This window comes from Parasteatoda tepidariorum, unplaced genomic scaffold (genome assembly GCF_043381705.1).
Source record: "Parasteatoda tepidariorum isolate YZ-2023 unplaced genomic scaffold, CAS_Ptep_4.0 HiC_scaffold_621, whole genome shotgun sequence".
Lineage (NCBI taxonomy): Eukaryota > Metazoa > Arthropoda > Arachnida > Araneae > Theridiidae > Parasteatoda > Parasteatoda tepidariorum.
In genome coordinates, this window is record NW_027261855.1 from 8798 (window position 1) to 23255 (window position 14458).

General features: G+C 30.9%; 2 protein-coding genes across 5 annotated transcripts; one reads left to right on the forward strand and one right to left on the reverse strand.

The window, feature by feature from the left end:
- Window positions 1-341: 341 nt before the first annotated feature.
- On the reverse strand, window positions 342-14339 carry LOC107445419 (uncharacterized). 4 transcript variants are annotated; one of them, XM_043053278.2, is made up of 6 exons: window positions 14118-14339; window positions 13935-14024; window positions 13768-13836; window positions 11094-11408; window positions 2268-2354; window positions 342-528 (listed from the first exon to the last, which is right to left on the reverse strand). In XM_043053278.2, the coding sequence occupies exons 4-6, from the start codon at window positions 11395-11397 to the stop codon at window positions 434-436; spliced, it is 486 nt and encodes a 161-aa protein (XP_042909212.2). In that variant the 5' UTR covers window positions 11398-11408; window positions 13768-13836; window positions 13935-14024; window positions 14118-14339; the 3' UTR covers window positions 342-433. The 4 variants fall into 4 exon arrangements, with proteins under 4 accessions (XP_042909212.2, XP_042909211.2, XP_071033061.1 ...); XM_043053277.2 differs by having other exon boundaries at window positions 13913-14024; XM_071176960.1 differs by lacking the exons at window positions 13768-13836; window positions 13935-14024 and adding an exon at window positions 1559-1603 and having other exon boundaries at window positions 342-483; window positions 14118-14338.
- LOC110282905 (piggyBac transposable element-derived protein 4) lies at window positions 12050-13479 on the forward strand. Its single transcript, XM_043053272.1, has 2 exons — window positions 12050-12644; window positions 12749-13479. The coding sequence occupies exons 1-2, from the start codon at window positions 12050-12052 to the stop codon at window positions 13477-13479; spliced, it is 1326 nt and encodes a 441-aa protein (XP_042909206.1).
- Window positions 14340-14458: the final 119 nt, after the last annotated feature.

Sequence of the window (14458 nt, forward strand, 5' to 3'; positions counted from 1 at the left end):
TACAACGAAACATTTAGCATACTATACATACCGTTATTGAAATTTTGGAGATATCAAATGCTCGAGAATTTTGTTTAAATTTTTTTTTAAAATGTGACATAAAATTTTAATGCAAGAGGATAGTGCCAGGGTAAGAGGAGAATTTTTTCATCCTTGTTGCTGTAGCCAAAAGGTTAAAAATCATTTAACTTTCAAGCTGATTAGTCAAAAGTTTACTCATTCAACAAATTTGCTATTGAAAAAAAAAAGCAAAATGATTACAGTAAATTCAAACAGTAAACCATAACCTAGCACTAAAACACAAGACAAAGTTCCACAAATCTAAAATATAAGCTCAAAAGTTAAATATTTACAGCTTTTATTACATTTTGAGTTATTTTAGAAACAGTTTAATTGCAGAATAGGAGTAATTCCTTTAAATACAAAACTAGAATTATGAAATTTGATTGTCATCTTCATGCTTTCTGGTACTTCTCTCGTACTCTTCCACCGAATCTTTAAAATACAACTGGATCGCTTTGTCTATTGCTGAAAGGAGAATAAAAATAAAGCAATGAGAATATTTGTAAAGACCTAGTTAGTCTATTCCCATTAAGAAATCCCTAAGATCTTTAACATCATATGCAAAAATATCATTTGCATTCATATTACCTTGTTTTTGTTTAATTTCACAATTTTTTTTCTTTTAACCATATAAAACACAAGATTTTTTTCCATTTAAGAAGACTAATTTCAAATCTTGTTTTGGAAATATAAAAATCGAAAATCAATCAATATACAGATTTTAATTAAGACTAATTTTTATTTTTGAATTGAATACATAAATGTTATAGCTCACAATCGTACGTAAATGATGAATAACAATAAATCTACTTCTTTCTTAGATTTCATATTATAACCAGCAATGAACCGCATTCTCATTTCTGAGTATCAATGTTAAAATCTGTAGCTTTGTAATTTTGAATCAAATCCAGAAGATAAAGGAACTCCTTCCCAATGCTACTGGATCAAGCACAAACTAGCCTGCATGGAGAACATTATGATGGAACTAACCTGCATTAGAATGAGAGAAAAACCTTACACGGTTAACCCGTTGGCAACAGAATTCTAACACATGATCTGTCCAGCACTGAGGATAGTTTAAGTCAGCACTGTGGCCGGTGCGAGCCGGGAGCAGAATTCATATCGATCAACCAACACTGAACAACTTCACTAGGAGGCAAGCGCATTATCCTCCTAGCCACCACGGCTCTTAGCTATTCATTTATATTCAAGTGTGAAAATTACAGCAGCATAAAATACAGCTCCAACTGTATCTCGAGTACATAGTTTGGCCAGTTTAGCATCATTAAATAACTTCGAACACACCCATTAAGGGGAAGGGCTAAAGAGAATAGAAGGGCTAGTTCACTCCGCTCTTAGAGCTGAAGCTACGATTTCCTCCTCACTGTGTATACAGATCTCGGAGATCGCTAGCAAAGATATTATGATAACTTTGCATCTTTCTCTTTGTAAAAATAAGTTAGACTTTTTCTGGTTATTAGATTTCAAACTTTANCTTCCACCGAATCTTTAAAATACAACTCGATCATTTCATCTCTTGCTGAAAAGAGAATAAAAATAAAGCAATGAGAATATTTATAAAGACCTAGATATTCTATTCCCATTAAGTTACCGCTGAAAATAAACTATGAAGTACTTAAGAGAGCATGCTGTTTCGAATAATCGTGAATAACACACAAAAGTGTGTCTCTTTCTTCTATTGATCTGAAAACTTCGTATGATATTTGGTTATAACTTTTTATGGAGAGAACAATAAAAACTGAGATAAAAAACAGACAATGGACCATTAATAATAATAATAAAAAAGGTAACAAGCTAAAATAAACTAAGTGTAAAGTTAAAAAGATGAGAGTAAAAAAAAAATATATATATATATATATATAAAAGCTATCTTAACAAGGTAATTCTTTAATTTATTATAAAGATAGAAACATTTTAACTTAAAAACATAACGGTTGAAGGCAAACATTTACCATGAAAATATTCTGCAATTAACTAATTGATAAAAAGAACAAGATGGATTAAAATTGGGATTTTAATGTAACTTTAAATAAACAGAAGTTAAAACAGAAATACAAGAACTTAAGCTTTAGAAAGACTAACAGGTAAAACAGGTCACAAATGAGGTTGATGTAAATCACAAAGTTTGTTGAAATCAAAGCTCATAGCAATTTCCAAGCCAGCTATTGTAAAAGCTTACTCACCCTTATAATATCCCTTGATTTTTTCTTCCAACTTCATATATTCCTCAAGTGCGGAGGGGTATTTCCTACCTTTTCGGTTCTCTGACACTAGAAAAAAGAAAATTCAACATTACTAAGAAAAATAACAATAAAATAGAAAAGAAAAATATATATTGTAAGCTGATACAAATGTATATTATTCTTAAATTCTATTTTTCAAATAGTTTGAATGCTGATATTTACCTGATTAATTGGAACGAAATTACAATAAACAAATTTACATGAGAATATGTCTCACAAAGTGAAATATCTTAAATAGTTATTACAACTCCACTTAACCAGCAAATAAACATTTAATATCAAATTTCCCCTTTTTTTTAAGTAGTGCAAGTATATTAAAGTTAGTTTAACTCTTTAATTTTTAGTATATAAAGTGCCGTGATACAGAATTATTTATATTTTTGTCCTTATTTAACTGTGAACAATTACTGTATTAATATCTATTAAATGTTCAAAAATAAATTTTTGTTTTTCTTTTATTGAATTGATGCAAATTTTAATCTAAATAAGGGTGAGATATTAAAAGCAATATATTTTTTAAATAAAGGGTCATTGCACAGAAATGTCAACTCAAGTGTCAAAACATTTGTTTTCACAAAAGCTTAACTGTGAGCATCATTTTATTCAGCATTCTTTCTAGTATTTAAATTCTGTCAACAGTTTTATTTGCTGTTAATATTGTGGCTCTGTAAGCACATAGTTGTAGGAAAGATTGAATTATTCTGAAAAACATGAGTCTCAGTTTTCTTACATAATACATAAAATTCTGAGAAATTTTAAAAGAACTATCTTATTATCAAAGTTTAGATCTAAATTCGATAAAATTTACTGCTGTTTCGATACAATATATAAAGTAAGCATTTTAATTAACTCGATTTTTTTGCAGTTTACATTATATTACGTTAGTAAAAAAATGTAATGTTTTCTATTTCTAAACTAAACGAAAAATGTATATTTCTTGAAACTATTAATTTTCTTATATCTGTATCAAAACTAGTTGAAAAACACAAAATATTTTATTTACTTTATAGTGGATGCAAAAAAAAACAAAAAAAAACAAATGGTGTGATTAACACAACAATTGAGATGTGACTAACTTGACAATTTAATGATAACCAATGGAAAATATTTGCAAAATATTTACTTTAGATATAGTAGATGTAAAAAAAAATAACGTAACATAACAATTAAGGCATGACTAACTTAACAATTTAACGATATCCACTGCTGTAACATAGTACAAGATGGACATAAATGATGAGTTAGAAATCCAAACCTTTGCAGTGATATCTGACACCAAAATTCATTCTTATCCGGAAGTCAAGTTGTTTAATGATATGAGAATAAAGGACCGCAAACAGAATTTGAGTTATAAAATAAACTAAGTTATTGTGTGGTCAGATGGAGCAGCAGCTAATTTTATAAGTCACTATGACATGATATTAATGTTAAGATCCTTTGTATTCAAACTGAACTTCAAATAGTCTTATCATGGCAAGGGTCTTCAGGATGGTGTGGGTGTAGCATGTAAACAACGTGTGTAGAAAAGAGTTTAACAATGCAAAATAATAGTAAAGACCGCAAACGAATTTTTCAATAAAGGTCATTATTCTTATGATACATCTTTATATGGGGAAATAAAATTTCAGAAAAGAAAAGGTAACAAAGGATAAAGAATTAGTGAGAAGTGACAAGCCACTTAATCACATTCAATCTGCGCACTTCATAAAAAGGGTTAGAAAGTTTTGTGTTAGCCTATATCCATGGGGTAATTGTGAATATCCTGAAACTTTCTTTAATAAAATCATTAATGACACATTTCAAAAAATTTATGGCTTAATAAATTAATTTAATTCACTGATATTTTCAAACCATGAAACTCTACTGAAATTATATCCAGCATAATTTAAATGAACAATTATAAGTTTACTTTCTTATCTAAACACATTATTCTACCAGAAAAAAAATATTTACAGGGATTGATGAAAACAGGAAAAATAGTTGCTTCAGTTGCATTATAAATGAAAAAAAAAAGTCTCCGAGATATATAAAACAGTTGCCAACATAGTATCCTCCTCTAACATAATTTTAATTATTTGTGCTGAGTATAAAATTAAAATAATAAGCAGTTAGATAATCACATTTTATAAAAAATGGACATTTATTTGTGGATTTGCCAACAATACATAGATAGAGCTATGTTGAAGGAACTGCTGTAGAAAAATTTTAAAAATATCTATTTTTATTTTTTATGAGGCTTAAAGCTTCAGATATCATAAAAGAAACAATAGTTGTAATTAAAAAAAACATTGAAAAAAAAGCTAGGGACTAAAAATTTCAGGTACATATTATAAAAAAAAAATAAAGTAGAAATGTCATTTACATGCATAATTTTTTTTTAAACATTACTATAATAAAATAAAAATTTAGCATACAATAAACAAAACCTGCATTTTAAGGGAAAATTATTATAAATCACAAATAAATTAAAATTAAGAATTTTATGATTGAAAATGAAGTGGGAAAAAAACACACAAGGTAGTATAAAATGTGAAAATTATTAAATTTTTTAAACATTTTCTTGGAGTTTTTAGTATAGAAATCAATTAAATTTGTTTTCCTTTTATGAACAAGTTTATTAATTTTAACCGATTCAATTTCATGTTCTCTCTCTGTTACTCGTAATTTTTCAGCAGCTTTCAATAATCCTTGAGCAATTCTCATTTGAACACTATCATTTTTTTAATGGCATTCAGGAAACATGGCACTGAAAATTTCTTTTAAATCATCACAAGCAAATGGAGAGAAATTACTCTGCACTGACTTTAGCGCCCAAATGATTTCTGTTCTTGCAGAGGATTCTCGACGACTATATAAACTTAAATGTTTTAAGTTATTAGATGGAGTGCTAGGAGGTTTTGATGTAGATGAGGTGCTAGGAGCTGATATAGTAGTGCTAAGTGCCGATAAAGATGTAGTGCTTAATCCTGAAGATGAAGAGCCAGACCCTGATGTAGATGATACTGATTTATGAGGGACTACTGAGGAGAAAATGAAATTCCCGGACTCTTTAGGTTGTAACAACAATTGTTCTACGCATAGTTTTATTGAAGCATTTTTAATATGCATTTCAGTATTTCCATGTTGAGTCAAAGTGGCAAAACCTTTCTTTCCACACAAGATGTTTTTATCACAAATAAAACAGTAGACTTCTGTTTCAGTTCTTTTCTGGTACCAAGAAGATATGTGTTTTAAATTATATCTTTTTTTGAACCACTCAGATTTCATGGTGTATTTTCCCCCCCCCATGATGACAGCTACCCGTAAAGCATGAAATATATAAGTAAACTTTGATAGTCTTAAATAGCTTTACACTTTGAGAACTATGCCAGTTTAAGTAAACTAACCCCGGCAGTCAATCGTTTAAAACAGTTAATAATTATTTTTTATGATCTTTATCATTTTCACTATCATTCATGATCATGAAAATTTTAATTGCAGAAAAATATTAAGATTGCAACACTATATATCATATAATTTTTAGGATTCTAATTTATTCTAAACTTCTTGATTCCTGTAACGTTTAACTTTGCGCCATGTACCAAACCAAACTATACAAAATATTATTTACTTAAAAATTAAAGATACTTTCTGAAATCTGTTCTATTTTAATCAGATGAATTTTAATCTTAGGAATGATGAAATAAATGGAATATTAAATTGAAGTGTTATTTAAAACATACTAATTATTTTATAATCCAACATCAAATTTTCACAAATAATTAAATACTTGTAACTTTTGAAGTGAGCACGATTTCTGATATTAAAAACTAAGCAAAATGAAATGTAAATTACTAAGAATAGTTTTAAAACAAAATAAACGTACATGAAGATATAATTCTAAAGTATTTCTATGTCATTAATAAATTGAAAATTTCAAAATATTAGAAACAACACCCTTTCTAATATCTTCTACATTTGGCGAGAACAGAACCAGATACGAAAATATCCCTGCTTAAAAATAACAATAAGTTAATAAGAATATATTGCACTAAACCATTAAACAAACCCAGGGACAGCAGCCAAAATTTTCAGAAAATAGGAAGGTTTGAAAAAAAAAAGGAAAAAAGGGAGCATTGAAAAGTAAATAAAAAACCCACTTTAAAGTAACTTAATAAATTTTCATGATGAATATTTATTTAAATCGAAAACAAATATAAATTTTAAAAACAGTAATTAAAAATAAAATTGTTGAAAAGATCAAAAATTCTCTAAGTAAGACAAATATTCTACTTTCTACTCTCTCCTTCAAGGTTTTAACAATATAATCATGATGTATAAGTAATAGAATATAAAATTCGTATTAACAAAATATTTCTATAAAAATGAGCTGAGAAAATTTATCTAAAATGTTCTTTTTCGCATTTTGTAGGGGAGGGACGCATAAAATATTTCCTTTTCCGCATTTTGTAAATTATCATTACATTAAAAAAATAATAAAAATGTGAGATCCATTGTAGTAAGTATCAAGAAAAAAATCTACGGCGAAGTAAGGAGACTTGGACTCTTCTAAAAGGGGTTATTAAATGCGCGCTTTGTTTCTAGATTCGGTCGTGGCAATAAATAATATCGCATTAAAAATAACGGACTTTTAAAACTAAGTGGAAATTAAGGGCAATAATTTCAAGAAAAAGAAAAAACATTCAAAAATTTCTTGAAAAAAGAAAACCAAAATTTTTTACTTCGCTATTCTTTTTCATTATTCTCAAATGAGGAGAGAAAAATCACGAAAATTTCTTTCCGATCGCGAATAAGGCAATTTTTGAATATAATTCTGATGAGAAAAAGAAAAAAACCTACGAAAATTTCTGCAGAAAGAACAATAATTTATTTTTTTTAACTTCATAAAGAAAAAATCCTTCTACAAATACTCTGTAACGTTCTGCGACTATGTCGCCATGGGTCTGGCTCAGGATTATTAATATTACCTAGAGTTTTAACTTTGGTTTCAACATTTTGCTGAAACAATTGAAAAGAGAAAGAGAAATGTGTGTTTGTGTATCATTCTTAAGGTGTACGCCTTTTTTCTCCTTCCCCACCAGTCAGTTAAACATGAATTGGGAAGCACACACAAAAGCTGATGTACTAAAAATAATTCATGTTCTACCACGTTCTGCCCCCGCCTCACACCCTTATTCAAAATGAATGAATTGAAAAACAGGTGCAGTTGTTGTTGTAGTTCATTTACGTTGCACTAGAGCTGCACAATGGGCTATTGGCGACGATCTGGGAAACATCTTGAGGATGATCCGAAGACAAGCCATCACAATTTTGATCCTCTGAAGAGGGAATGGCACCCCCGCTTCGGTAGCCCAACGACCTGCACACGAAGTCGAGCACTTAACGATAGAACAGTTTAACGAGGACCGATACCGTACACCCTCAGTCCCTACGCAGACTGATCCAAGTGGTCACCCACCCGCACACTGACCGCAGCCAGTGATGACTTCAGTGATCTGCTGGGATCTTTGCCTTTTTTAAATTACAGTCCCATAGTCTCCATAGAGATCAAAGGTTTCTACATTTGTTTAGCAACCCATGACAGAATTTTATGTGGCATTCTAGTTTAACAGGGTTATAATGGAGCAAATTTTGATGCAAGCAAAGTATAGCTAAGTTGATGACATTTTAACTGTTTGGAGATACATTTCCATCTAAAAAATGTGGGTATATTGGATGAAATAATTTAAATTAAGAAAATTAGTAAATAATTTAAATTAGTGAAATTAAAAAAATATCTAAGAAAAAATTTCCAGCTTTTCTTTAAAATTCCCCGATTTTTCCAGGTTTTTTTATCCAAATTTCCCTGATTTTTCCAGTGTAAAAAAAAATTCCCTGATAATTCCAGGTTTTCAAAGTGGGTGGCCACCCTGCAAAAACACAATTGGCCAAAAAAATGGTAACCATTTTACAACACAAAAAATTATTCATTAACAATGGTAAAAGATGAAGTTTGAAAAAATTTTATATAACCAAGACAACTAAACAATGCACTGTTGTTCTCACTCAGAGCATGTCTTTTTACAACATCTACCTTGATGACACCGCCATCACAACATGGAAGAATGGCAACTTCCAAAAAAGACCATAATTTTAAAAAAATGCAGTGAAATTAAGATAGAATTGCCACGAATCAAACATATCAAATAGAGATAACCCTAATTGTAATTTCATAAGACATAACAACATCCCATTAAGAATATTGAGTTTAAAAAAAAACATGTGAAAAAAATGGTAAATAGCTTCCACAAAATTTTCATCAAATGATGCGAAATTGCAATGAATCGCCACAAACCGAACACATCACAAAAGTGATAACGCAAGTTCAAAATTATAATGTATTAATATATATTGGAATTTGAAACTCTGGTTTGTACCTATATGTGCTTACATGTATAAATACATTTTTTAAATAATAAATTACATTTTTAATTTTTTTTATTGAAAAATTATGCATTATAAAATGCATATTGAAAAATAAATTATACTGTGCACCTAGAAATTACAACTTCAATTACAATTAAAACTTCTTTCTAATAACTATAAAATTTTATCAGACAAAATCTCTGCTATTAATAAAGTTTCAAAATACAATAACAAATAGAAAAATTAATAAAAAAATTTATATAATAACAATAATGCACTGAAGTGGCATTATATTGCACCGAAAATGTGTATAAGGTTTGTAATCAGGGTTCGCCAAGTGGGCCCACTTTGAAAAAACCTGTCTGGGTTTTATTGGGTGGGCCCACCTTGAAAAAACCCACTTCATGGGTTTTTTCACAAATTGGTTTTTTAAAATTTGGTTGGAAAAAAAAAATCTCCCAATACCATCATTGGACAACAAATACTTTAAAAATGTGCATTAAGCACATGGATGGGCAAATGAAAAAAAACTGCTTGATGCCCCAATGACACTAGGTGGAGTTCATATTGTGACCACGTAAAAACTTTTGCCAATAATTACCATTAATATCAAGAGATTTCTCTTGAACATCAAAATGAATCCAATAATAATAATATGTCAAAAATATAAATAATGTTGGGCTTTACCAACAAACTATCAATTGGAAGAAACAGATGTTTCTGAAGCTTTGATGAACAGAAAAGCTTCAATCAGAAAACATCTCAATTTCAGAAGCTGTTGAAATATGAATTAATTTACTATCATGTGATGAGCCGGCCAAGTGGCCGAGTGGTTACCGTGTCTAGCTGCAAAGCCAATGGCTGTGGGTTCGAATCCCGCTCTGGGCATAGATGTTTCTCTCTGTTGTTTTCTGATGTGTGAATGTGGCCCACCCTATAAACGGGATTGTGGCAGTGTGGCGTGGGTAATGTTGCTCGCCTCCGTGACTTTGGTTCACAGGTGCCCACTTGGTAACGATAAACGAGCAACACTTCCGGCATCTTCTTAGGCCAAGAACAAAAGTTCAGTGCCTGCCGTTATTAAAATTAAAAAAAAAAACTATCATGTGATGAATTAGAATCTCATAAACATTTTGTTAAAAGATTCCATCACTCTGCTCAGCCACCTCATTTATTAGCATATGCATACTCGATCTCGAAACAAGGGGACAATTTTTAAATGATGAACAAGAGCAGAAAACTCTTTCTAAGCATCATCCTGAATTTCTGCCACACGTTATGGCATTCAAAATTTCCGATCCAGAATACTTTCCAAAATCAATCGTGCTTGACACTGTTATTCAACAATTTTCATCAAAAAATAGAGGAAAATTATGACATTAATAAATAAATAAAATTCCAAGCTTCCACAAAATTTCTGCCAATTCTTTTTTCTTTACACTCAGCACCAGCATCCTCTGTCTCTATCGAAAAGCACTTTTCAACTTTCGGTTTGGTGTTGAGTAAACTACGAAATAGATTAGGAATAGATAAACCTACAAAACTCTTAAAAGTGTATCACCATCTATGAGAGGACACTTTGAATCTGCTGTATGATAATAATAATAGTAAAAAAAATCTTAAGATTTCCTTTTAATACAATTTATTTTGTTTCTTTTAATCATGTTTAAAAATATTGAAAACAAAGGAAACAAATTTTTCTATTAAGTGATATGTTAAACAACAATTAACAAATTTAAAGTTTTATTTTGTGGTTTTAAAAAAATAAGCTAAAACTTTTTATCTATGCATTTTTATAATTTTAAGATAAATTTTTTTTTGAAATTTTAAAGTTAAAATTTATCTAAAAAAAAACGCAGTCTTTTTTCTAAGGTTAAATATTAGCAAAATGGGACAAATAACTAATACTCTTTTTATTTATTCATAGTTTTAACTTCACTTTCTATTAAACGTATTATAAAAACATGGAAGATCAAAATATTTATTCCAGTTTAATTTTATTACAGGTAAAAGTCAGATGGAATTTTAGTTTTTACGTATACAACACTATTTAATAAATAAAAATATTTTCACAGTAAGATTTTAAAGTTTATGAGCACTAAATGAAAAAACCCAATTTCGCCCAGGTTTTTTCAAATAAAACCAAATTACCCCCAGGTTTTTTCAATAAAACCAGGGCAGGTTGGGTTTTTCAAACCCTGATTGTAATACTAAAAATTATAACCTTTTTCTTAAACATCTATAACACTCAAGTAAAAATAAAAAACTTATGAGCTGCTTCAAAGTTGTTGTTTTTTTTTAGTTAAATAAATTATTACAACACAACTAACAGTCTTATGATACATAATCTATTTATCTTACTTTTTTCTGATGAGGATACACTTGAGTTGGAAGAAATCTGTCTGGTTCTTTTCTTTTGAAATGGTACTTGATTTTTTTCTTTGTTCATAAATGAATAAAAATCATGAGGCACGGCAGGACTTGGCAAACACCCTTCATATGGCTGAATACCCTGATGAATGCATGGTGTTATTACAGGATTTAGAGTTTGCAAATAACCTTCATGTTGATGCTGATGGCCCTGATGAATCCATTGCATCATTGTAGAATGTTGTTCAAGATATTGTTTATAGAAATGCTTGCTCCAGCAACATCTATCACACATCTTAAAAAGCTCTAAAAAATATATAAATTTTAATCAATCGAATTTATGATAATGTATAGAGAATGAACCAAGGTTGGCATATGGTACATAAAAGAAACCTATTTCTTCCAAGAGAATGGAAGAAACTGTTCAAATTGGAAAAAAAAACTGGACAAAATGGCCTAATAAAGACCGATAAATAATTTAGCAATTTATATTACAAATGACCTATAAATTGTTTAACAATTTATACTACTTTTAATATAGCGTGTATGCTTTAACCTTCCGTTAGACACGCGCACCTCACAGGTGCATCTCTACTACACTTCCCCCTCCTTTACCGTCAATAGACGCTTCCGAGGGAGGAGCCTAATGTTATCTTCCTATCTTCGGATTACTCAAAGGTCAGTGTACTTTTGACCTTCAAACATGTCGTTGGAAGGTTGCAGCAGCTCAGTTCACCCAACAGGTGCAGCGCGACCATTGACGTAAGTATTATGCATAAAATATTTTCATGAATTAAATATATATATATATTCTATCCTATTTTCTGCAATTGCGAGAATACTTTTGTTGGATTGTAATAAAAAAATCAGTAAATGCAGGAATTACTCTAATCACCTAGTAGGTGCAATGCGACTAAATCCATTTTACCTCCGACTTTTATTCTAGAATGGATTCAAAAAAGAGAACCTTTGACTTGAAGAATCCCAATGACGTGAATGAAATTCATAGAATATTGTTTGATGATGATTCAACGGAGGCGGAGGATTTTGGAGATCTATCCGATACTAATAGCGGAGATGATCTTCAAGTGCGGGACCAAGATTCAGAAACGGAGCAAAGCAACGTTGATTTATCGTCTGAAGACGAAAATTCTGATAATGAGACATGCTACATAGCCTATCAAAAGAATAAAGGAAAGACTGTCGATTCATACCGATGGAACAAACATCCACCATCTAGCAGGAAGAAAACTAGCAAGCAGAATGTATTGATACGCTTACCAGGTGTGATTGGTGATGCAAGAAAAGCTCAGACAAATTTAGATTCTTGGCTACTTTTTATTGATGAATCAATTCTCAACTGCATTGTAAAATGGACTAACCAGTACATTGATCTGGTGAGACCTGAATTCACTCGAGCCAGAGATGCGCTATCAACTGATATCATCGAGATAAAGGCTTTCATCGGATTATTATACCTCGCAGGTGTATACCGTGGATCACGCCTGAATGTAGATGATCTTTGGGATATCAATGGAGATGGTATAGAAATATTTCGTCTCACCATGTCATTAAGCCGCTTCCAGATGCGCTATCAACTGATATCATCGAGATAAAGGCTTTCATCGGATTATTATACCTCGCAGGTGTATACCGTGGATCACGCCTGAATGTAGATGATCTTTGGGATATCAATGGAGATGGTATAGAAACATTTCGTCTCACCATGTCATTAAGCCGCTTCCGAATTTTGATAAGATGTATTAGGTTCAATAACAAAGAGACAAGAGAGGAGAGAAGAAAATTCCACCGACTTGCATCAATACAAGATATTTTTGAAAGTTTTGTCGCAAACAGCCAAAAATGTTATTCTTTCAGTGATAATGTCACATTAGATGAAAAACTGGAGGCATTCCGTGGTCGCTGCATCTTTCGACAATATATACCATCCAAACCCGCAAAATATGGCATTAAAATTTTTGCTCTTGTGGATTCGAAAGTCTATTACAGTTATCACATGGAAATCTATGCTGGCAAGCAACCGGAAGGTCCGTTTGCTGTTAGTAACAAATGTACTGATGTTGTTCGTAGGATGGTAAGTCCAATAGTCAACACTGGACGAAATTTAACTGTAGATAATTGGTTCAGTAACGTTCCCCTAATGAAAGAACTTGCAGATAAAAAATTATCCCTCGTTGCTACATTAAAGAAAAATAAGTGGGAGATTCCCGATGAGTTAAAAAAAGTTGGGAAAAGAAGTGACAATTCAAGCATTTTCGGTTTTTGTAAGGAAGGAACTATTGTTTCATATGTCCCTCGCAAAAACAAAAATGTCATTCTCATACCCTCTCTTCATTTTGATGAGGCAATAGATTAATCTTCGGGGCCTAAAAAAAAAACCTGAAATCGTCACATACTACAATAAAACAAAAGGGGCAGTGGATACTGTTGATAAATTATGTGCCACATATAATGCAGCTAGAAATGTTCAACGTTGGCCCATGGTAATTTTTTTCGCCCTACTCAATGTAGCAGGTATAAATGCTCAAATTATATACGCAGGAAATGGTTACGAAGTGAAAATCCGCAGAACCTTCTTGCGTCAATTGGCTAAACATCTTGTGATGGATGAAATGGCAAGAAAAATTTAGCAAGAAAAATTTACCTTCAGTAATTCGCTTTCGATTGGCAGATATCACGAAACAAACTTCTCAAGCCGCAGAAAATTCACTGTCTGAAAATCAAGCAAAGAAAAGAAAATTGTGCGAGCCATGTCAAAAAAATAAACAACGAAAAAATACGAAATATACTTGTGCTACTTGCGGAAAATACTTATGTTTGAGTCATGTAACAACAATTTGTAAAGACTGTCACTCATGCAAAAATTCTTGCTCAGATGGAGATAGTACTGCATCAGACAACCTTTAAAATAATTTTTTAATATGTGATATTGAAATAAGTTGTTCCTATATACAAGACTCTTAATGTTTTGTTTTTTTTTACAAATTTTCTTACCTTTGTTTTTCTTTATGTTGTGCAATTATTTGTGATACTGATTTTTAATAAATTTTTCAATCTAAATAAGTTTTTTAACATTTATCTCTCTAAAGAGTCTTAAATTGTTAACAATTAACTATTTAAACTAGAATAAATTTCACTTGGCTTTCAAAAAATCAGAATCACCTCATAGGTGCAACGCGATTAACCAACAAGTGCTCGACTAACGGAAGGTTAAAGTTAAGCGGCTTACGGCTTACATTGTGAAAAATAAGGCAGTGGCTATTACACCGATCATCGGTAAGATATCCTCTGAGCCTTGGCCAAAGGATTGGCGATCGAAATGGGCAGCAGGTGGC